This window comes from Homarus americanus, unplaced genomic scaffold (assembly GCF_018991925.1).
Source record: "Homarus americanus isolate GMGI-L3 unplaced genomic scaffold, GMGI_Hamer_2.0 scaffold33468, whole genome shotgun sequence".
Taxonomy (NCBI): Eukaryota; Metazoa; Arthropoda; class Malacostraca; order Decapoda; family Nephropidae; genus Homarus; species Homarus americanus.
The window spans coordinates 3,177,996-3,203,560 of record NW_024714177.1 but is presented as its reverse complement, the minus strand read 5'-3'; the positions used below and the strand labels follow the sequence as shown (position 1 = coordinate 3,203,560).

The window sequence follows — 25,565 nt, the reverse complement described above, 5'->3', positions numbered from 1 at the left end:
CTGCTGCCTGGTGAGGAGAGGTATAGACTTCAACTTCCTCTAGTCTTGTCTGCTGAGTAGAGAAGACAGGCGCTTCAGCAGGACCATCTCAGCAGACAGTGGGGCCCTCTGGTCTTTTGCCGTCTGATGAGATAAGGTCCTTCATCAGCCAGAGGAGCCCACCTCACCGGACCCTGTGTCACCACGAGGGCTGGCCAAGACGGGGCCCTGACAGGAATCATTCCACACTCATCACTTACTCTCCTCTTAACTCATTCCTCGCACAGTCTCTCCTTTAACTCCTTCCTACCTCCATTCCTTCCCTCACCCTCCAGTCCTTCCCAACCCACTTCCGTCCCTCCTTACCCACCTCCCGCCCGCCAACCCACCCTCTTGCCTCGCCCTTCCTCCCTCATCCCATAGCTCATTCTCTACAAACCATAATCCCCCTCCACTATCATCCTTACCAAGTCCCCCTTCCCTCCGCCCATCCCACCCACCCACCCACCCACCCACCACCCACCCACACCCACCCACCCACCCTCACTCGTCACCAACCACCAGACGCTCACCACATCACCAGGACTCACTATTTTTCTCGAAGCAATTCTAAATCAAGACATCCATCCACCCCCAACCTTTTGAAGCTCACACACACACACACACACACACACACACACACACACACACACACACACACACACACACACACACACACACACACACACACACACACCAGAGAGTCTCCCAGATCCCCCTCCTCCCCTCCCCCGGTATTAAGGCTCAAGTTAACAGGACACAGCGATACGATCATCGACCTAAGAGGAACGATGAGGTTTAGTCCTGTATGGCCGTGGGAGCCTAAGCTGAGAGGCCTGAGAGCTTATGTAGGATGAGTCTGGATAACATAAGAGTCTCAGCACGATATGGGAGCCATTTTGAAGGCTAATAATTTCAGGGTAGAGAGAGAGAGAGAGAGAGAAAGAGAGAGAGAGAGACACTCCATCCCGGCGTCTCTTTCTTCTCTCCTTTTATTATCTCTTCCTTTCTTAATTTTCTCCTTACTTAGTCTCTGTCCAATTCCCTCCTCTTCCACTTCCTTCCTTCCTTCCCTCCCTCCTTCCTATACCTTCTCCTCCCCTCTTCCTCCCGTAAAACGTCTCCTCTCCCTGCTTCAACTCCTCTTCCTCCTCCACTTCCAACCTCCACACACCACCACCACCTCCTCCACTTCCTTCCTACACCACCACCTCCTCCTCTTCCTCCACTTCCAACCTCCACACACCACCACCTCCTCCCTTCCAACCTCCACACCACCACCACCTCCTCCTTCGCCTACACCACCACCTCCTCCTCTTCCTCCACTTCCAACCTCCACACACCACCACCTCCTCCACTTCAACCTCCACACACCATCACCACCTCCTCCACTTCCTTCCCACCACCACCTCCTCCACTTCCTTCCTACACCACCACCTCCTCCTCTTCCTCCACTTCCAACCTCCCACACCACCACCTCCTCCACTTCCAACCTCCACACACCACCACCACCTCCTCCACTTCCTTCCTACACCACCACCTCCTCCTCTTCCAACCTCCCACACCACCACCACCTCCTCCACTTCCTTCCTACACCACCACCTCCTCCTCTTCCTCCACTTCCAACCTCCACACACCACCACCTCCTCCACTTCCTTCCTACACCACCACCTCCTCCCTCTTCCTCACTTCCAACCTCCACACACCACCACCTCTCCTTCCTACACCACCACCTCCTCCTCTTCCTCCACTTCCAACCTCCACACACCACCACCTCCTCCCCTTCCACTTCCTTCCTACACCACCACCACCTCCTCTTCCACTTCCTGCACTTCCAACCTCCACACACCACCTCCTCCTCTTCCACTTCCTTCCCTACACCACCACCTCCTCCTCTTCCTCCACTTCCAACCTTCACACACCACCACCTCCTCCTCCACTTCCTTCCTACACCACCACCACCTCCTCCACTTCCTTCCGCCACTCACCTCCTCTTTCCGCTCTCCGTCAAACACCTTGGCCACCAGTTGGTTCTGTTCACGGTCCAGCAGGAACAGGGAGCACCTCTCGGCGTCCGTCAGCTGCCGCGCCTCCGCCATTATCTCCCGTAGTAGCACCGTCACGTCGTCTGGGGGAGGGAGGGGAGAACCAAGGAGTATTAGAACCAGGGAGTAGTAGAATCAGGGAGTAGTAGAATCAGGGAGTAATAGAACCAGGGAGGAGTAGAAGGGAGGAGTAATAGAACCAGGGAGGAAAAGAATCAGGGAGTAGTAGAAGGGAGGAGTAATAGAACCAGGGAGGAGTAGAACCAGGAGGTAGTGGAACCAGGAATAGTGGAACCGTTTCCCTCGACCTCTTTTGATCGATGGAAAAAGTAATAATAATTTCAAAGGCAAAAAAAAGGCGGAAAAGATTTGAGTCCAATTTGTATTTATATTTTTGAGGGACGAATGTGTGTCCCGATAGGCAAGGGCTGTTGGAAGGAGTGAGGGTGAGGGGAGTGAGGTGTGAGGGTGAAGGGGGTGAGGGGGGAGTGGGTGAGGTCGAAGCACGTTTGAGGGAGAGGAGGAAGAGAAAGATTGAGGGACCATACACCACACCATCCCCTAACCATGCACTACCCTCTTCTGGCTATGCACCACACCCTGTCCATGCTCCCCCCCTTGGCCATGCATCCTTCCTGGCCATGCACCACATCCCCTCCCTACCTGGCACCCCCTGGCCATGCACCCCTGGCCATGCACACCCCCCCTGGCCATACCCCCCCATGCACCCCCTGGCCATACACCCCCTGCCATGCACCCCTGGCCATGCCCCCCACCCCCTGGCCATGCACCACCCTGGCCATGTACACCACCCTGCCATGTACGTACAGTCAGCTTTAGAGTCAATAAGAGACAAGAACCAGTTTAAAGGAACGTTGCTCATGTTTGTCCCATCCTGTTACACGCCTTGACACACGCCCTACACGCCTTGACACGCCCTACACACATTGACACGCCCCTACACGCCTTGACACACGCCTTGACATACGCCCCTACACGCCTTGATACACGCCCCTACACGCCCACTACACACATTGACACACGCCCCTACATGCCTTGACACACGCCTTGACATACGCCCTTACACGCCTTGAAATACGCCCCCACATGCCTTGACACACGCCCCTACACGCCTTGACACACGCCCTACACGCCCCGCCTTGACACATGCCCCTACACGCCTTAAATGGATGGATGGAGGGGTGTGTGGAGATGGGAGGATAGATAGATAGATAGATAGATAGATAGATAGATAGATTGGTGAGCAACTAAAACTTAAAGTGAGTCTCCAGCCCAACTATCAGCACCCCCTTGAACTGATACCATGATACTCTCTCTCTCTCTCTCTCTCTCTCTCTCTCTCTCTCTCTCTCTCTCTCTCTCTCTCCTCTCTCTCTCCTCAGCTGTCATGGGAGGTGAAGAGCGTGTCCACCTATACTAAACTATCACCATGTCCCTCCTTCTTGTTAACACACACCCACCCACCCACCTGGGCTTGGAGGTAGGTGTGTCTCTTGGTATAACACGACTTTGTTTACCCCAAGTCAACACGCATGGCGGAAACCTGGCCAGAATCCACGTCCGTCTGTATAGGTCCTCTTAGATAGCGCTGAGAACTGATGGTGGACACACATACACACACACACACACACACACACACACACACACAGTCAAAGAAAGAGAGAGAAAGATAGAGATAATGAATTAATAGATAAGGTCTGACCCACAGCACAACATACGCCGGTCAACACAGGAAATCCCCCCCCAAGTGCCTCAGGGGCCAACGTGATATAACGTAGTAACGACATGGCAGGAACTCAAAGGGCAATTTATCTAAAAGCAACATAACCCACCGTGTAATCTGGCCTATTGTGACGAGTGTGTTTGTGTGTGTACGATAACCTGGGCGACAGTGAGGCAGCGACCAGTTGTAACGCGGCCTGAGCTATCTGAGTGGTGGTGGGTGGGGCTGAACATCGCTGCCTGACGTGAGTTCTTGTTTACATTACACACAAATCTGACTTTATCTTGCTCCTTTTATTACTCGTTTCCACCGAGTTACTTTAGCAGGTGTATTGCAGGTATTTTTTATCTCAGGTAAAGTATACAAACTGTGTGTAGACCAAGATTAGGATTAGATAAATAAAACTAAGTAAGTAGTCGTCAAGATCTGAGGTGTGTGTGTGTGTGTGTGTGTGTGTGTGTGTGTGTTTCTAAATACCTCAAACAATAGTGAATCGACACATAAGTTAGGAGCTGACAAAGAAAGGATAAATTATTTAAGCTTAGGAGGAAAAAATACATCAAGGGTCAAGGTCACTCCTGATCCCTAATTCCCTTAAGTGTGAGAAGAGATACATCAGGTCCCTCCCTTATCCACCCCTTACCTGACTTAATATGGTCTATTAAAGTCCCTAAATTGAACTTTGAAATCCCAGGACCATAAAAATTAACCTAAGTCCTAAACGCCTCTCTGACCCTTAATTTGCCAAGGTCCCCACAGGCGTCCTTTAGGTCCCAGACGCCCTGGCTCAACAACTTACTGAGGTGGGTGAAGAGGTTCTGGGCGACGCTGAGCAGCGCCTGACACTGTGTGCGTAGTCTTCTCTCCATCTCTGCCGTGGCCGTGTTGACCAAGATCCCCACCGTGTACCTGTGACAGACAGATCAACACACTCATCACCGACAACACTGTACACACACACACACACACACACACACACTGGTAATATTCTAGACAGACAGACACACTGGTATATTCTAGACAGACTGTCTGTCTGTCTGTCTAGAATACACACACACAAACACATGTAGACAGTCTGAGTGACAGACACGCCTCAGCGAATATGCAACAAAAACTGCAGTCAATCAAGTTAATTTTACAGAGAATTACATAAACATGTGTGTGGGGGGATGTATTCATGAACTGTAATAATAACTATGGTTTTACTGGCGGCCATAGGACAACATGACACAAGTCTCAACCCAACATAAACACACATACATAATGGTCAGCTCTGGGGCCACCTAGGAGTGAATTTGTTTAAGGTGTTTGAAGCTGTCGCCAACACAACATCCACACCCTAAGATAACAAGCTGTGTGACCCAGTGTCAAGGAATGATCCGAGAAGACCGGACAACTCTCCAACTGCACTGGCTAACCATTACCCCGGAATACGATCCGCAAATTGATTTACACCCAGGTTGCCAATTACTGCTGGGTAGACAGTGGCAGATGGCGTAAAGAAATACACACACACACACACACACACATATATATATATATATATATATATATATATATATATATATATATATATATATATATATATATATATATATATATATATATATATATATATATATATATACACTCACCTGAAACACTCCTCAACTTTGAGCACGTCTTGGCGGGTGAAGTCTCCCCCGGCCACCTTATCCACCAGACAGGCAAGCACGGCCGTAGTTTCTTTGCCCGGCGACGCCACGGGCACACACAGCAGCGAGGTGGGCGAGAAGGTCGTCGAAGAGGTCGTGCTCGAACTCTCTGGCGGCTTACAGTGCGTGGGGAACAACCCTGAGCTTGAGGTCAACTTAGGTCTGGAATTTTGCTTGTGGTTGGATGACTCGATAGGAGGGAGACCTGAAGGAGGAGGAACCCCGCTTGAGGCGCTCTGGGGGGAGTTTGAACATGTGGCGGCGCTGGACTCTTCCTCGAGACTGTCGCAGGGTCCTCTTTGTGTATGGCTGCGGTCGACCTGCGGCGGAGCTGCGGACAGAGACGACCTGTGGTACTTGTGCGAAGCGGCTGTCGTGTTGAGCGACACCCCGAAGCGCTGCCGCGACAAGTCCACCGACATGTCCCGCGACAGGATCTTACTCCGGGAGGTGGCGCCGTCCACGCTCTTGGCCGACCCATTGCGGGTGCTCTTGAGACAACGACGCCCAACATTACCACTCGCGGGGTCGACGGACACCCTGCGGACGGTGGTCAGTCTGTCGCTGTCCTGGATGAGGCCCAGAAGCCGCCACAGGTCCTCCCGGTGTGAGGGTTCGATGTTCTCGAGGGTCATGGGCCGGCGGGTGGTGAGGGCCGTGCTGAAGCTGTTGTTGCTCACCTGTCAACACACAACAACAGTGATTACCTCGCTGACGTCACACTCATCAAACTTAACTATAACTACCAACCGAACCTAACCTAACCTACTTACTACATCTACCTAACGATCACAGTATACATTTCAACTAAGTTCAGCTAAAGTTAAGTGTGTCTTTGTCGGTTCAGTTTGTTTGTCAAAAGAATTTCATGTCAAACTATAGCAGGTGCGTACTGACAGGTGGCAGCAGGTGAGACAGTGTTTACAAGAGCACTGCTTCACGGCCTGAAATACCTACTGAGTAAACACAACGATGACATGAAACTGAGAGACGGCAACACGAAAGACAGATAGATAGACAGACATCACACACGCATCTCCTAAATTCTACTTGGGTCCTGAGGCTGAACTAAACAGACAGACATCAAAGATAACACCTGAAGAGCGGGTTCATAATAACTGTAGAAGTGTGAGCCGCCGACGATAATTATGTAAATTGGATATGCAAATAAGGTATACAGGTAATCTTACATATACCGCCGCTTAAAGTGCTGCAGGTCTTATGGAGCCAGACCATTGCTGCTGACGGAGGTAATAATACAGACGTAGTATATCAGGGAGGCAGAGGGGGGAAGTTCTCTTACCCCCCCCCCTCCCCCGTTATACCCAAAAGCCTCCTTAAGTTGTAAGACCACCAAGTATTATAATATATTCTCATTGAAAACCATTAATCATCGCGTACAAAATATCATCCATTTTGCACTATTCTATTTATCTATTAACACGTTAGAGTCAGGTGCCCATTTCCAACAGGGTCGAGAGAGGTTACCCCGGGCGCGAACCAGTGACCCTTAGGACGGGAGGCGAGCACTGCGTTTCACTCCTCCACCGCATCACCACCCATCAACATAACCTCAAGAGTGAACCTGGATATGTGGGCAGCCGCTGTCATACATCACCTGTTTTTTCCACCAAGGGTTTTTTTCCTGTTACTCCTCCTGACACACACACACACACACACACACACACACACACACACACACACACACACACACACACACACACACACACGGGCATAAAATACAAGTGTAAAATTTTGAAGCTATGTTTTTTCTACGTGTGTAAACTTCAAGTAATATTTCTTCAACTTGTAAACTTATGATATTGTGAAAATTGATCCCTTCATCGTTGCTTAAACTAGACAGACAGATGCCGTCCAACATCTCCAGCTACGGGGAAATATTTACCTTACAAGCCTTGGTGACTCCGGCCACTACGAGGCTGTGTGTCCCAGATCACATAATTGGAGGATCTAAGTAACTGTCGCTGTCCCAGTTACTGAACAAAGCCCCCCTCCCTCCCGTCCTAAAGGCCCATCAGTCCTAAAGGGCCCCAAAGTCCTAAAGGGCCCAAGGTCCTATCCCAGAGTCCTAAGTGTGCGCCACAGAAGGCCTTGGCTCTTATTATAAGGAGAGGCTTCCCGGCAGTCTCTCGTGTTGGCCGGGATATGAAGATTGGTTCCATTTATAAGGTGCAGCGGCGGGGACGTCCTCGACCTGGTTTGAAGCCCAGCCAAGTGCGAGTAAATGGCGGCCAAAATGTGCCAAGACTCTACCAGAACAAGAGACGTAACGAGGGAGGGGGGGCACAGAGAGAGGGGTGGCAAGGGAGGTAGGAAGGGGGTAGGGGGAAGGGAGAAAGGGGAGGAAAGAGGGGTACGATTCTGTAGCCACACTTGCCCTCGTTATTATCTTTATAGTTTCGTTCTCGACCAAAGTGTGAGAAGCCCCGGTGACAATAATGGCGCCGCCGATATTATACCAAGACTATAATGAGACGTCCAGACCATAGATGGGATGGAGGACGGTTAGGTTAGGTTAGGTTAGGTTAGGTTAGGTCAGGTTAGGTTAGGTTAGGTCAGGTTAGGTTAGGTTAGGTCAGGTTAGGTCAGGTCAGGTCAGGTTAGGCTAGGTTAGGTTAGGTTATGTCAGGTTATTTTGGACAAAACCACAAGTCCCGTAATTCGCGTGTCCAGTTTTTTTGTCTGGTCCCAAAATAACCTGTAGCCCTCAGTCTCATGGATAGGGGGCGAAGGGGTGGCTGAGGAGGAAGGAGGAGAAGGTCTTATGGGGGAGGAGTCTGTGGAGAAGGAAGGAGGAGGAGCCTAGGGGGAAGGAAGGAGGAGAAGGTCTTATGGGGGAGGAGTCTGTGGAGAAGGAAGGAGGAGGAGCCTAAGGGGAAGGAAGGAGGAGGAGCCTGGGGAGTGGCGGGGAGGAGAGAGAACCTGGGAGGGAGGAAGGAGAGAGTCAGGAGAATAAGGAGGGGGAGTGGGGAATAAGGAGGGAGAGTCTGGAGGGGGGGAGTGTCAAGTCAGTCTTAACGGCCCCAGAGACAGCGGACCATTTAGATCTGTGGTGCAGCGAACACATCAGTTCGGGTGCACTAACTGTCTCCAGGCACAGTCTGCGGCACTAACCGTCTCCAGGCACAGTCTGCGGCACTAACTGTCTTCAGGTACAGTCTGCGGCACTAACTGTCTCCAGGTACAGTCTGCGGCACTAACTGTCTCCAGGTACAGTCTGCGGCACTAACTGTCTCCAGGTACATCTAGTCTCTTAATTACCTGGCCACTTTAAGTCTGGTCTCACTATCCGGTTCTGGCTGGCTGGCTGGCTCTACGTACAGTATATGTAGCATCCGGTCTTAACATCTCTCTCTCTCTCTCTCTCTCTCTTTCTCTTCTCTCTCTTTCTCTCCCTCACTCATCACCTCTTTCCCTCACCCTGTCTCTCCCTCACCCTCTGTCTCTCCCTCACTCTCACCATCTCTCTCCCTCACCCTCCCAATACCCGGCCAGCGTAAAGCTTACAACTGATCAGGGGTTCAAAGACAGATGGTGCACAAAAGCCGGATGGTGGTACACAAAAGCCGGATGGTGGTGCACAAAAGCCGGATGAAGGTGCACAAAAGCCGGATGAAGGTGCACAAAACCCGGATGGGGGAGCACAAAAGCCGGATGGGGGAGCACAAAAGCCAGATGGTGGCGTACAAAAGCCGGATGCAGTATGGCATTGCAGTGTTACTATTGATCAAGGAGAGTGGCACCAACATGGCCACTGCACCACCCAGAGTGCCGCCCGCCGCCCACTGCACCACCCAGAGTGCCACCCACCGCCCCCACTGGCTCCCGACTCAAACTGACCCTAAAGGCACACGGATGGTTCATAACAATGGTGGTGGCAATGTTTATTATTATTATTATTATTATTATTATTATTATTATTATTATTATTATTATTATTATTATTATTATTATTATTATTATTATTATTATTATTATTATCATTATTATTGTTGTTGTTGTTATGACGTTGCTAATCATAATTTCTTTAAACCCCGCCGGCCACAACTCTGGACAGAATGGACAGAAATGGCTGACTGTCAAATATGTCTTGATGTGATCTGACCGTATGGTTGTTGGAGTTGTTGTGTTTATGACCCAAATGGATAGACGGATAGATGCTTAGACAGAGACGGCTGGACGGATAGAAGCACGGAGACACACGGATAGTAGCCACTCCTATGACAGATTGACAGACGGACACAGAAACATCTTGAGTAAGACTATGTGGGTGAGCATACTATAGGTACGGGAACTAGGAGGAGAGGAAGAGGAGGAGAGGAGAAGAGGAGAAGAGGAGGAGAGGAGAAGAGGAGGAGAGGAGAAGAGATTGATGGGAGGAGTAGAGGAAGGACAAAAGAGAGGAGGAGGAGGAGGTCGATGATGACGAATAAGAGAGGAAAGAGTGAGGAGGAAGATGAGGGAATGAGGAAGAATTTGAATAAAAAAACAAAAGGAGATGAAGAGGAAGAGAAAGATGAAGAAGAGAGAAGAAGGAAAATGGAGAAGAGAAGAGGAGAAGGAAGAAGAGAAGAAGACGAATAAAGGAGAAGAACGAACACAAGGAGATTATTAAGAGAATTGACTCCTTTAACGAATAAGGTTGGCAGTAGAAACGGTCAGGTCAGGTCAGGTCAGGTCAGGTCAGGTCAGATCAGGTCCCCCGCAGCGCCACAAGCCAGTCCAAGGGGCCACGACTCGGTACATTAACGGCAAATTCCAAGTTATTCCTTCAGCAAGTTATCGCGTTGACAACCTCAGCACGGACGGACAGACAGACGCACCGACGGACGCACGGACGGCCAGACAGACGCACAGACGGACCAACCGACGTACGCTCGTGGATACCAATATCATTTAGTTCAGTACTTCCGTCCTTGAATTCCTGCGTCATTATTTACGTCTGTCCGTGGATTCCTAGGTCCGTCCGTATGGCCGTGCAACCGTCCGTAGCCTCTATTATGTACTGCAAAGTTTAATGGCATATATGGCGTGTATATTATAAAAAATATATATATAAATGTTCCGCTTTTATTATTATTATTATTATTATTATTATTATTACATCTATTTTCCCCGGTTCTAATCAACATGTGTGTGTGTATGTGTGTGTGTGTGTGTGCGGTGTGTGTGTGTGTGTGTGTGTGTGTGTGTGTGTGTGTGTGTCTATTAGGCAGAAGACCTTGACTGGCAAAAGTTCGTCTGTCTTATTGGGTAACTTGTGACGGTAATAGCGGGGAGGGAGGGAAAGAAGGCAGCCATTATCAGGTGTTGGGGAGAGAGAGAGAGGGGGACACACACACAACTCCGCGGATCTCAACCTCCAGTTTTCACTAAGCCAGGTCAACCCAGCTCACTCCAACGGTATAGTCGCTGGAATTGACGCCATTTTGAAAAACCACGTTTGTGTCCTACATGTACTTAGGCAATTAGATGGTCTCTTTGAACCTCAGTTACGAGAGGGGGGGAGGAGGGAGGGATCAAAGGTATGTAAGTTATTTTATACCGTAACTTATGCTGCGACACAAGGATCAATTTTTCTCAAACGTTCTTAAGTTAAGTTCCCCTTAAACTATCTAGCTGGTTTACTTAATTCATGACAAAATAACAAAAGAAAAAAAATGGCGTCAATATTGCCTGGAGACTCTACCGTGATGGGAGGCGTTTCTCTGACAAAACTGCTGTAGGGTGGAGAGACGCCGTGACCCAACAGGGACTATCAGCCCCCAGCTTACGCCCATACTTAAGACATTACATGTATTGACTACCCAACATTTCCGGGACAACACAATACTACCCCTATATGAGACACAGGTTGAAACTCCCTTAACATAACACTAGACTAAAACATTTCGTCTGCTGGTAGGGACTTGGCCCTTATAGCAGATACCTTCGGCATTAGACTGTGATAAGCCCACATCTACAACAGCGTCGGAAATCCCTAATGCATAGCGCTGTCTTTAGGCTGTATGAGGCTGGATCACTTTGGATCTGCTAGGCGATGGATATAGTATCAATCCTGAAAGCAAGAAGGTGTTATTCTCGTCTCTATAAAGTCGGAAACCTCATATGATGGTAACAGAACATTGGGTTTTATGTGTTAGCTAAAGATTCGGTCCTTCTACTCGGGAGTGTTGTGAGCTATCTCCAGGGAAAGATGGTGATAAGCATAGAGCCTCCAGAGGGTTGAAAATTATAAATAATACTGGGGGAGTATAAGCTTTAAGAGGTTTGGTGAGTAAGGCCCTTATGTCCCGGGTGTTGTGAGTGTCAAGGGGGAGGATAATACGGAAGGAAAAACATAGCGGATAATTAACGGTATTATACGGCGCGCGTGTGTGTGTGTGCACTCGAATATACATGTTTTACCCACGGGTCACCTTGTTGCCAACATTTATCTACAGCTGTGTGTGTTTACAAACAAAGCCACGTGGTCGAACAGCTGATGTGACGACAGCCTTACTAACACCCGACACGTCACAACAAGAGTGTTTTTTGAGCAAGTGAAGACGGCGTCACAACTTATTGACTGACTCTCTCTCTATCTCTCTCTTCCAGTGCCTGACTCTCTCTCTCTCTCTCTCCCCCCTTTCTTTACGTCGCTACTAGAGGCCTAACTTATCGACACACCAGCCCCTCCAAGTCCCCTCCTCACTCTCATCAACTTCTCCCTTTTTTACCCTCGCTCCTCTACTCCCATTTATCTTTCCCTCTCCTTCATCTCCTCCCCTACATTTCCCTATTCTTCACCCTCCTTTCCTTTTAGTTTTTCACTCCCTCTCCTCCCCTCACTATCCCTCTTCCCTCCTCTCCCTCAGTTATCATCCTCTCTTCTCTCTTTCCTTTCCTCCACCCAGCTCCACCTGCCTCGCCTCTTTACTCCCCTTATCCCCTCCATCTGTTCAACTCTCCCTCCTTTATTCCTTCCTCCTCCATCTTCCTCTGACCACCTTCCCCCCCCACTCACCACCACTTACCCCTTCCCTCCCTCCCTCCTCCCTCCCTCACCCTATCACCTCCTCCCCGATAGGCCTGTTCGCCGTGAATTATTGAGTCTGTGGAGGAGCGTTGGCCTCACATCACCTTCAGGTTAGAGCTCCAACACAATACTCAGACAGACACACTAACGCTAACCTAATCTAACCAAGCCTAACCAAACCAACCAAACCTAACCTAATCTAACCAGCAACCAGAGCCTAACCTAACCTAACCAAACCTAACCTAATCTAACCAAACCTAACCTAATCTAACCAAACCTAACCTAATCTAACCAAACCTAACTTATTCTAATCTAACCTAACCAAATTAACCCGGCACTGAACTCGATCGCCTTCACTTCATAAACTGTAATATGAAGTATCCCCATTTACAGCTGGGTTATTACTGACACTGCCCCGGGACAGAACCAGCGACACATCCCATCTGAGACATCAAAAAGGTGTGTGTGGGGGGGGGGGATTTTTTGTTACCTCCAGGTGAGCAATTTTTATGACTCAGACCTTCTGTTGTGAGGAAAACCTAACCTCTACCAACCACAGCAAGACCTTTTTTTTTGTCTCACACCTCGTCGTATTCTGAGACATTAAAGAGAATGTAGCACTTCTGTCACAGCTATTTTCTGTCTCAGGTCTTTTCTTTTTTTGAGACATTAAAGGCCTGTTATTACCCTCCAATACAGCCATTTTATGTCTCTTTCGCTCATGGCTTTTCAGTATGAGACATCAAATGGATATATTATACCACCCAAGCCATTTTGAGACATTAAAGAATTATCTCAGACCAACGAAGGCTTTTAAGCCACATATTATCCCCACCACCAACGATATCAAAGCCATTCCGTGTGTGTGTGTCTGTCTGTCTGTCTGTCTGTCTGTCTGTCTGTCTGTCTGTCTGTCTGTATGTATGTATGTATGTATGTATGTATGTGTCAGTCTATATGTCTGTCTGTGAAAGTTGGTCCCTCAGTGAATGTCTATCTGTTTGTGTCTGTTTGTTTGTCTGTCTCATATTTCTCTTTGTCTATCAATCTATCCATTCATCTGATAAAGGATAGAGAGAGAGAGAGAGAGAGAGAGAGAGAGAGAGAGAGAGACACTACACCTCCTCATGATCTGGTTGTCTCGCTTCATAACTGACCGTCTTCCTCACTAAATGAAATTCCACCTGCTGAGAAACACCTTCAGCCCCCCGGTAGAAAAGCATAGTCATACATATTCATACACCTTTACGCAACCTTGAGCCGCCTCCATCCCTCACGGTGTATACATATGCATGATGCTTGTCTTACTGTATTACTGTCTGACCTCCCATCATGGTACATACATACATACATACATACATACATACATACATACATACATAATGTATTTATTCGTATACATACTTTCATCCCTTCACGCCTCTGATAATACTCATAGATTTATTCATCCTCATACATGCACGTGTACACATACATATTGCTGGTTATACTCGTTTATATTACATACTCGCATCTATATGCATATTCGTACCTATGCATGTACGTAATAATAACTTACAGACTATAATACTGGCTGCCCTTCGTGTAACGAGAATGGCGGGCCCAAGGACCACCAGGGCGTGAGTTTGTTTAAGGTGTAGAAGCTGTCGCCAGCACAACAACCACACCCTGAGTTAACGAGCTACATGACCCAGTGTTTAAGGTGTAGAAGCTGTCGCCAACACAACAACCACACCCTGAGTTAACGAGCTGCATGACCCAGTGTTTAAGGTGGAGAAGCTGTCGCCAGCACAACAACCACACCCTGAGTTAACGAGCTACATGACCCAGTGTTTAAGGTGTAGAAGCTGTCGCCAGCACAACAACCACACCGAGTTGCATGACCCAGTGTTTAAGGTGTAGAAGCTGTCGCCAACACAACAACCACACCCTGAGTTAACGAGCTGCATGACCCAGTGTTTAAGGTGTAGAAGCTGTCGCCAACACAACCACACCCTGAGTTAACGAGCTGCATGACCCGGTGTTTAAGGTGTAGAAGCTGTCGCCAACACAACAACCACACCCTGAGTTAACGAGCTGCATGACCCGGTGTTTAAGGTGTAGAAGCTGTCGCCAACACAACAACCACACCCTGAGTTAACGAGCTGCATGACCCAGTGTTTAAGGTGCAGAAGCTGTCGCCAACACAACAACCACACCCTGAGTTAACGAGCTGCATGACCCAGTGTTTATGGTGTAGAAGCTGTCGCCAACACAACAGCCACACCCTGAGTTAACGAGTTGCATGACCTAGTGTTTAAGGTGCAGAAGCTGTAGCCAATACAACAACCTCACCCTGAGTTAACGAGCTGCATGACCCAGTGTTTAAGGTGTAGAAGCTGTCGCCAACACAACAACCACACCCTGAGTTAACGAGCTGCATGACCCAGTGTTTAAGGTGTAGAAGCTGTCGCCAACACAACAACCACACCCTGAGTTAACGAGCTGCATGACCCAGCCCAGTGTCAAGGAATAGTCCAAGAAGACCGGACAACTCGCCAACTGCACTGGCTAACCATTACCCCAGAACACGATCCGCAAATCGATTAACATCCAGGTTTCCAATTACTGCTGGGTAGACAGAGGCAAGTGGCGTAAAAAACTTGCCCATAGTTTCACCCTGCAAGGGGGTACACACACACACACATACGCGCGCGCACAGTGAACCTTAATGGAAAAACGTTAGTAGATTGTAAAGAGTCAAGCGTCTTTAATGCCACCAGAGGGCCTGAAGTGAGGCATGACAGGACCGCGGCAGAAACGGTCCAGGGGAAAATTATGGTTTGGTTTGGTTAGGTTAGGTTAGGTTAGGTTAGGTTAGGTTAGGTTAGGTTAGGTTAGATTAAGTTAGGTTAAAACAGGTTAGGTTAAAACAGGTTAAGTTAGGGTAAGTGAGTAGTAAAATAAAAACACGACGTAAGAATCTTGTGACTTGGTTTATATTAGTGCCGCCTGAACCCGGAAATAGATTACGGATTGAATCAAGATCGAAACACCGAACGGAACCTAATTTTACCCCCAACTGATTGACGCCATTCGTGTGTTACAGAAACGACGTGTGATGGTTATTCATCCGGTAAAATGAGCTGGCAATAGAGGGGGATGGGGGGAGCTAATCTTCAGGTGATCCCTTGACCAGGTAACAAAGGTAAATTTAATTAACTCACACTTCAGGCACTACAATGAGTATAGCTTCGAGTGATGGATTGATTCCTGTTTAACACACACACACACACACACACACACACACACACACACACACACACACACACACACACACACAGGCCCTGAGAGCGAGTATCGTATCCGGCACAAGTGAAGTGAGAAATAACCCACTCTGATGATGGTGCTGGGAGTGACGCCGCCGTCCGCTAAGTGGCTGTCAGTCTATTGGGCCTCTTGTCTTCGCTGGCCGTGTTTGAAGCCTCAACTCGGTACCTGCCTTCAAGCATGATTCGAATTCAGGGTTCGTTTGCTCTCGTGCTGGACACCGTTACTGTGTTTGGGATTGATGCATCGAAAAACATCTTCCAGAGGTTCATGTGTAAGTGGTGAACCCAAGGAGTTGTGTGATGGTTCGGGTGAAGAGTTCGGCGTTTGTTTGTTTGTTTGCTTTTTTAGGTGGAGGGAAGGGGGGGGTGAGGGGCGGCCACCTCCCCCACACAACAAAAATACTGCCCCCTCACTCCTGAATTTGTGACACCTCCTCCTCCTCCTCCCCAATAAAACACCTTAATTTACAGACCCAGAGACACAAATATTAAAAAAAAAAAAAAAAAACTTGGATTAAGAATTGTTAACACTGACGAATCATTATTGTTTTGGGTATAACAGCTGACGATGACAAATAAAACAAGTAATACTGTACAGGATTGGTGGCTGCTGCCGGGGGGTGTACTGTACATCAATGCTGTTACGGTAAAACAAAGTATCATCTGAAGATTAGCGACTCCAAGAGAGAGAGAGAGAGAGAGAGAGAGAGAGAGAGAGAGAGAGAGAGAGAGAGAGAGAGAGAGCACCTATACCTGATGGAGACTGAAGACGTGTGTTGGATTTCCCAGACGAACAGTAAATTGTCGACAGCATTTCCATATTGTAGTGTGTGTGTGTGTGTGTGTGTGTGTGTGTGTGTGTGTGTTGAAAAAGGAGTAAGATACTACTAGGAGAGAAACTGAGGGGGTGTGGGGAGAGGTCGGGGAGGTGCCAGGAAGGGGGAACATCACCTACCTAACCTCACCTCACCAACCCATTAAAACCATTTCCTCCCCTAACTAGCACCACTAACACAGCCATCTTTTCCGTCGTTACAAAATAATGGACCAGTTAGATGTAGTCCTCCGAGATTACAACTTATGGGAGAGAAATAAACTTGTGTTGACACTTAAATGAGGTAGTTACAGTAGATACGTTGTTAATACTGTAGTTAAGAGGTTGAGGGAAAATTTTAACTTAGGAACTCAGGAGAATCTTTAATTTACGTCCTGGGGTGGGGAGAGAACCTCTGTGTGGCAGCATAAGGGAGAGTGTTAGTCAGCTGGGTGCTCTGACCATCAATTAACTGTAGGTGGAAATCTTTGACGTGAGAAGCTATCAGGATGAGGACGTGTGGATGGGAGGGAGGGAGGAAGGAGAGAGTCGGGGAAGAAGGGAGGGAGTGAGGGAGGTGGAGAAAGTGGTGAGAAATGGTCCTCTTAAATGGCTGGTTTTCTTGCCGTCTGAGAGGAAAGTGATTGGCAGCGCCGCCTTGTTTTAAAGGTGAGGTGCATCCTGCCGCTGAGAGAGAGAGAGAGAGAGAGAGAGAGAGACCTACCCACCACACAACCAACGGTGCGGTGGCAGAGTGGATACAAAATTCGCCTCCTGTACTAAGGGTCGTTCGTTTGCACTCGGGACACACCAAGTCCATCAGGTGTGACTGGTCACCTAACTTGATAGTCGAGGAAATGAAGGCGGTCGAGTACAGTGCCTCCCTTGTGTACCTGTGGCTGTGACCTCGACCCCTGGCACTGTGACCTTGAACCCTGGCACTGTGACCTTGACCCCTGGCACTGTGACCTTGACCCTGGAACTGTGACCTTGACCCTGGAACTGTGACCTTGACCCTGGAACTGTGACCTTGACCCTGATACTGTGACCTTGACCCTGGAACTGTGACCTTGACCCTGATACTGTGACCTTGACCCTGGCACTGTGACCTTGACCCTGGCACTGTGACATTGACCCTGGCACTGTGACATTCACCGAGGTACTGTGTTCTTGACCCTGCCACTGTGACCTTGACCCTGGCACTGTGACCTTGACCCGTGATGAGGGTAAAAATATAAACTTGCCTTTTTTGTAAAATTATCAAACATTTAAGGTTATTATGGAAAACGACCGGGTGCTTGGCCGGTCTTTTTACAATATAACCGTAACATATACAGTACCAGCGGCCAATTAGCCCAAACCGCCCAGGTAACGTCTTCACACCTATGTCAATCTTGGGGGGAAATCATCTAAATAAAGCATTAGACACTTTAGCTTATTTCACCTTAAGATTAGACACCCTAACGTTACTGGGGAGTTAGATTAAGTTAGGAGGTTAGGTTAGGTTAGGTTAGGTTAGGTTAGGTTACGTCTACTACTTTTCCTTGATATTATCTTTTCCGTCTCTCTACCCGTTTGTCCACCATCACCTCTCTCACGCCACGCCTCAGTGTTACCAACCCCCACCAAACTCCAGGAACCTTGACATTTCTATTTCCTCTACAGATCTAACATCGGAAATATACTTTAAATTAATATACTTCCACACTAACCAGGTCACCATAAACCTAATGAAAGGTGAGCTTAATACCTCTATGTTAATGACTGTACAGGTTATTACACTGGAGATTAAAGAGAGAGAGAGAGAGAGAGAGAGAGTTCTGGTAACTGTGGTGCCCCTGAGGAGTGATACGTCACCCGAGAACACACTTGCCTGCCGTACTGGGAATACAGTTGTTCGTGGGGAAATTTTCCTTTATTTTCTGTATATAGAAATGGGTGTTAATACAAGGGTTGTGTGTGTGTGTGTGTGTTTATATATGAAGGCTGGACCAAACTGACAATGTATATGTCTATCTGAATTTCGCCAAAGATATTTATTTTTTATTGTTTCATACAGTACATAATAAGGGTTGCTCCTCGTGTTCAAGGATGGCCGGCCCAAAGGCCACCTTCAACACAACAACCACACCCTAAGTTAACGAGTTGCATGACCCAGTCTCAAAGAATAATATGAAATTACCGGACAACTCGCTAACTGCACTGGCTAACCATTACCCCGGAACACGATCCACAAATCGATTAACATCCAGGTCCCCAATTACTGCTGGGTAGACAAGAGCCAAATAGCGTAAGGAAACTTGCACCCGGGTCCACTCACTTGCGAGGCGAGCATGCTAACCATTACACCACAGGTCGCTACAATTTATTATAATGTACAGTGTTTACGTATCCAAACTGACCTAATATTATATTAATAAAATATGAAACCTAACTTAACCTTCAGTGAAAACTATCAATGTCTCTCTCTCTCTCTCTCACACACACACACACACACACACACACACACACACACACACACACACACACACCACTGACCTCACGTTCACCAATTAACACTTGTACATAAAGTCCGGCAAACAATTAAACTTTTACACACTCGAGACATTTTCTCCTTCCCATCTTCCTCCTCCCCTTCCCTTTACTTCTCCTTGTCTCTCCCCTTCCCTTTCTTCCTCCCTCTTTTCATTTTTACTTCCCTCTCACCTTCACCCTTCCCTCTTACAACCTCCTCTTTCCTATCCCTCATTATCTCTCCAGGATTCTCTCTCCTCTTCGCTACGTCTCTTCCTCATTAATCCATCCTTCTTCTCCTTCTCTCCTCATCCCTTCCTTCTCACCCCTTCCCTAACAAGCCAGATGGTGTAAGAGTCATGGCACAGGTCACAGCACCACAAGGACCCCAGCAGGCAGGCAGATGGTCAGCTCCGACAGAAGGCGCAGTATTTCAAACTTCCTTACCAGACGTAGAACACAGGCGACCCCAGTTCAACTCCACCACGAAATAGCAAAGGTTAGGTTAGGTCCAGGTTAGGTTAGGCTTGGTTTGGTTTACGTTAGGTTCAGGTTAGGTTAGGTTTGGTTTATGTTAGGTCAGGTTACGTTGAGGTTACGTTAGGTTTGGTTAGGTATCTATGATTAAACCATAGAGTTATAGTTATTTTAATGGAATGTTGTACCATATAGCTTATAAACAATACACTTCTACAGCCTAGAACAGCCCTCATATAGCCCTCAACAGCCCTCATATAGCCCTCAACAGCCCCATATAGCCGTCAGTAGAAGGCGTCTCTTAAGGTACAGAGTATAATGGCCTATTGGTGCTGGCGTGACGTAGCGGCGTAACATAACAACTTGTAATGGTGCGTCACTTATGTCGATAATGGCGGAGTATTACGGCCATCATCTGTGTGTGTGTTCCCTGTTATCGGTTGCCTGTTGATGTTATCGGTTGGGTGTTGCTTGAATGTCTAATGTTCAGGTGACACACACACACACACACACACACACACCAAGCACTGGAAAGGTTTGGCCGTGGACTACTGCACCACCCTCGCCATCGCCACCTCCTGCAGCCCCCCACCCAACTCGCGCAGTCCGCCACGACAACAAAATTCAGCCCATAAGAGCCCGCACCGATAGATATAAGAACAGCACCATCCCATCTATTGTTAAAATAGATAAACAACTCCTGATTTATGTACTGTACAGCCCTGTAAATGTATTCAATGCATATTATATCATTATGTCTAAATCAAATGTAAGTCTGTATATTTTCAGCCACCGGCAGCAACTCTATTAATAAACCGTTTATTATTATTATTTATTATTATTATTATTATTATTATTATTATTATTACACACACACACACTGTTAGCAATATTCAATTATAGGTAGAGAACTCGACGACCATCAACCCGGAACTAATAACATCATAGAGAGGAAAGTAAGGTTGTTAACTTTGGCTGGAGAGGGTGGAGAATGAGGGAGGTAGAGAATGAAGCCAATTAGATTGGAGTGGGTCGTTAAGGGAAGGGGTGGCAGTGGTAATTACTCAGGGGAAAAATGAATGTAAGAAGCGATGATTTTATTTTCTTCTTCAGATTCTTGAGACCAGAATGATGGTTAGGTTAGGTTAGGGCAGGTTAGGTTAGGGCAGGTTAGGTTAGGCTTAATTACGTTATGTTAATTTATTTCTAGTTATGTTTAAGTCAGGTTAGGTTAGGTTAGGCTAGGGTAGGGTAGGGGTAGGGTTGGATTTGATTTTGCGCTTGCAGCGCTACTTTGTGTGCACCCCACACTCATCCTGTGAGCAGTAGCGCAAAAGGATTACAGAGTAGGGTTTACAAAGGGTCATAATAATTAACCCGGTTTGTCGGATATTATGGCACCGAAAGTTACACAGTATTTCATTTACATTATTTGTTTAGTTCTATACATAGGGTAACTTGTTTACAAATGCGTGAGAACAGGCGTGTGAGGCAGTATGTCTGGCCTCACACTTTGTGTCACATTTACGTGGGAGGTATTCAAGCACATTGCGTATTTGGTTCTGTACATGAGAACTGATATAGTTACTGAGTGCAAAAGTGGATACAATCTTAATATGTCGGCTATCTTGCCATTAGAGATGAAGTGTTGTGCCATTTCACACACAGTGTGCTTGGACCTGTCCTAAAGGTTCTATCTTCACACAGTCGAGGACGTAGTGTTCAAGGGTGTGGCCATATGTATATTACACACTTTACATTTATTTTGTTTACATCTGCTTGAGGAACATACTGCCAGAGGTACTTGTATCTAACCTTAATCTAGCGGTTACAACATCTTGTAATCTAGTGATCTTGTTACTTGTCATATACATGTTTCATGATACATCTCATCATGGTAGGGGTAGGGTAGGTAGGTAGTAGGGTAAGGTAAGGTAAGGTAAGGTAGGGTAGGGTAGGGTAGGGGTAGGGTAAGGTAAGGTAAGGTAAGGTAGGGTAAGGTAAGGTAAGGTAGGGGTGTAGGTAGGGTAAGGTAGGGTAGGGGTAGGGTAGGGTAAGGTAAGGTAGGTGGAAGGTAAGGTAGGGTAGGTAGGGCGGGACAATGATAAAGACGAAACCATCAGGTAGTTTAACAAGGTATAGTTGAGGGCAAAGGAGGACTGGGAGGGGGGGGGACATTAAACCTCAACTACTACCATCTGTCTCGAGGCGTACATCACACTCACCACACAAACTTTACACCAAGTACCGTAAATTAAGGCAGCCCATAAAACACCACGGGGAAGTATTTCAAGCAACACTTTAAAAGAATGTCATGATTTATGAGGTAACTTTATCAGCAGATGACGACCATACATTAATTCAATCCAGATCACCTGAAGGTTAACCACCCTAACCTAACCTAACCTAACCAAACCTACCCTAACCAAACCTACCCTAATCTAACCTAACCTAACCAAACCTACCCTAATCTAACCTAACCAAACCTACCCTAATCTAATCTAACCTAACCTAACCAAACCTATCTTAATCTAATCTAACCCAACCAAACCTACCCCTAATCTAATCTAATCTAACCTAACCTAACCTAACAACCCTAATCTAATCTAACCCAACCTAACTCAACCTAACCTTCCTTACCTTACCTAACCTAATCTAACCTAACTTAACTTAACCAAACCCAACCTAGCCTATACTCATGGACCGCCAACATTACTAAACATTACCAGGGTTAGGTACTTACTCACCGGGCAGTAGGAAGGTACTTACTCACCGGGCAGTAGGAAGGTACTTACCGGTATTTTGACGGGGCAGGAGAGACGATGAAGGCCCAGGGCGTGTACCGTCAGCTCCTCGTCGTCAGATACCAGGATAAGGAAGGCCAACTGCGCCCCACACGCCTCCGACAACTGTAAACACAACCAAGGTATTGAGTGGTTGTTTGTGTCGATTAAACTGTGGAAAATAAACAAAATAATTACTAACCACCACCACCTACCCACCCACTCACCACCACCACCTCCACTCACCACCACCACCACCACCCACCACCACCACCCCACACCCACTCACCACCACCACCACCCTCACCACCACCACCACCACTCACCACCTCACCACTCACCACCACCCCACCTATCCACTCACTCACCAACAAGCATTACTGTCAATAGGTAGAACATAGGGACTCCTGGCATGGGTTGTGTGTCAAATGAGTCTTTTATATATAGACTCTGGAGGCTCTCAACACAGTGTTACCCACCGCCCACCTCCTATGTTTATGACGTCAGCTGCTGGTCGACCAATAAGCCTGCCTGTGCTGGTAAATTGTGGTAGTGGTGGTGGTAATAGCGGTGGTAGTAGTGTTGGTGGTGATAGTGGTAGTAGTAATGGTGTTGGTAGTAGTGGTGGTAATGGTGGTATTATGGTAGAAGGTCATTAGCCTATCTCCACCAACCAGATAACTTATATGATTTCCCTTTGTGCGTGTGTGTGTGTGTGTGTGTGTGGTGCGTGTTGAGCACGCACACACACACACACCATTACTCTTCCCTCCACGTTAACTGTTTTTCCTCACGACACATCACCTCTGTTATTACTGCTACAACCTACTCACTCATCCACTCACTCGTCCACCCCTCCACTCACTCATCCACCCCTCCACTCACTCATCCACTCACTCGTCCACCCCTCCACTCACTCGTCCACCCCTCCACTTACCTCATCGTTCCCTCCACTTACCTCATCGTTCCTCCAGTCACTCATCCACCTCCACTCAATCATCCACCTCCTACCATCCACCCTCCACTCAGTCATCCACCCTCCACCTCCTCATCCACCTCCACTCAGTCATCCACCCCCCACCTACTTCATCCACCCTCCACTCAGTCATCCACCCTCCACCTACATTCATCCTTCCTCCACTGATTCATCTCTCTCTCCTAAGACAGGTCAAACTATCGACCTTGCCACACAAACAACAGGTAGATAATTAACCTCTTCACCTGAGCGTCACACCTGCAGTAATTACGTTTACACACCTTTGTCACACCTGCTACGCCCCCTGAGAACACAATCTCACCTGTGTTGATGAATGGTAATGATGACGATGATATTAATTAATGGTGACAACAACAATACCTTGGAAGAAGAAGAGAACAACAAGAACAACAACATGGAGATGAAGAACAAGATGAACAACAACAAGAACAACAAGAACAAGAACAAGAAAAGAAGAACAAGAAGAAGAACAGAAGAACAAGAACAAAAAGAAAAGAAGAAGAACAAGAAGAAAAGAAGAAGAACAAGAAGAAGAACAAGAAGAAGAAAAGAAGAACAAGAAGAAGAACAAGAAGAAAAGAAGAACAAGAAGAAAAGAAGAAGAAAAGAAGAAGAAGAACAAGAAGAAGAAAAGAAGAACAAGAAGAAAAGAAGAACAAGAAGAAGAACAAGAAGAAAAGAAGAACAACAAGAAGAAAAGAACAAGAACAAGAACAGGAAGAACAAGAATAAGAAAAGAAGAACAAGAACAAGAAGAAAAGAAGAACAAGAACAAGAAGAAAAGAACAAGAAGAACAAGAAGACTCTCAGTTCCTCTCGCTCAGGCTACATCAAGGTCTTCCAAGTATAATCTGTTCCACTAATAAGCAACAATTAGAGTATCTACAGGAGTTAATGAGTCGAGGCTCACCTGAGTGTGTTTACCTTCTGATTATTGGACCAATCCTAACGTGTGTGTGTGTTGGCTGAATGCGCTTTTCATGTCTAATTGTGAAGGTATGTTCACATATGTTATGCATGTGTACACAAACACATGTATAAAAGAGGAAATGTATGAATACCGGTGTACACAAGCTGTAGGGTGGGGGGTAAGGGAAGGGGAAGGAAGGAGGAGAAGAAGGAAGAGGACGGGGATGATTTGGAGGGAAGAAGCAGGGGAGAAGCGGGATGAAGGGGGGAGGAATGGGAGGAGGAGGAGGTAAGGAAGAAGAAGAGGAGGAAGAGGTAAGGAAGAAGAGGAGGAGAAGGAAGAGGTAAGGAAGAAGAGGAGGAGGAGGACCACAAGATTCCACCACCGAACAAATAAACAGAAAGGAGAGGTGCCGGGTGTGGTCTCTCTCTCTCATAGACTGTGACCTTGACTTTGACCCTTTGACCTCTTGACCCCATGACCTCTTGACCTCCAGAAACATTAGAAGGTTTATGGGTTGACACAAGTTTGAACGTTACCAGCAGTGATAGAACCCAAGCTAGTTAGTGGTCCGTGTGTGTGTGTACCTCTCTCTCCGACACTTACATAGCGATTGAGTTCTATCTGAATCCCAGCGGCGTCCAGGTTATTGAGGGACGCCACCACCTCCACAACCTCCTCGGGTCTCCTCCTCCTCCTCCTTCGCCTCCTTCAGCACCATCCTCCTCCGCTCTCGTTGCCTCGGAGGTGCCCGTCACGCCCATGGTCTCCTCGGCGCCGCCCTGGCCGGTTTCCTCGCTGCGGCTGCCGACACCGGAAGAAGAGAGATGAGTTTAATACAGGTGGCTCAATTAATACACCTGCGGGGAGGAGAGACAGGTGATCTTCATGAACACACACCTAAGCACACCTGGGAGGGAAAACAGGTGTGTCAATTATTGCACACCTGTGGGGGAACAGGTATTGTAATACATGTTTGGATGGACAACTGAGGGAAAAATTGGTGTTTGTTGTTAAATGTCTTTGGTGGAAACATGTGTTCATTAACACTCACCTGCGGGAAAAACGGGTGCTAATTACTACACAATTCTGGTGTGTTAATGAGAACACGTCTGTTTTCATCATTTCTCCTCATTAAGAAACAGAGGTGGGCGTGTGTGTGTGTGTGTGTGTGTGTGTGTGTGTGTGTGTGTGTGTGTGTGTGTGTGTGTAACGTTAG

The 25,565-nt window shown here is 47.4% G+C and overlaps 1 protein-coding gene across 2 annotated transcripts in view; it reads right to left on the bottom strand.

Moving 5' to 3' along the window:
• LOC121876979 (cGMP-dependent 3',5'-cyclic phosphodiesterase-like) overlaps positions 1–25,173 on the bottom strand; it is a 90,726-nt gene extending 65,553 nt beyond the window's left edge. For both annotated transcript variants that reach the window (XM_042382564.1, XM_042382570.1), the window contains exons 1-5: positions 24,953–25,173; positions 22,452–22,565; positions 5,442–6,181; positions 4,607–4,716; positions 2,007–2,146 (exon numbers count right to left, since the gene is read on the bottom strand). In XM_042382564.1, coding sequence (XP_042238498.1) covers positions 2,007–2,146; positions 4,607–4,716; positions 5,442–6,136 — 945 coding nt within the window. In that variant the 5' untranslated portion in view covers positions 6,137–6,181; positions 22,452–22,565; positions 24,953–25,173. The remainder of the gene's footprint in view (positions 1–2,006; positions 2,147–4,606; positions 4,717–5,441; positions 6,182–22,451; positions 22,566–24,952) is intronic.
• Between the last annotated feature and the right edge of the window lie 392 nt (positions 25,174–25,565).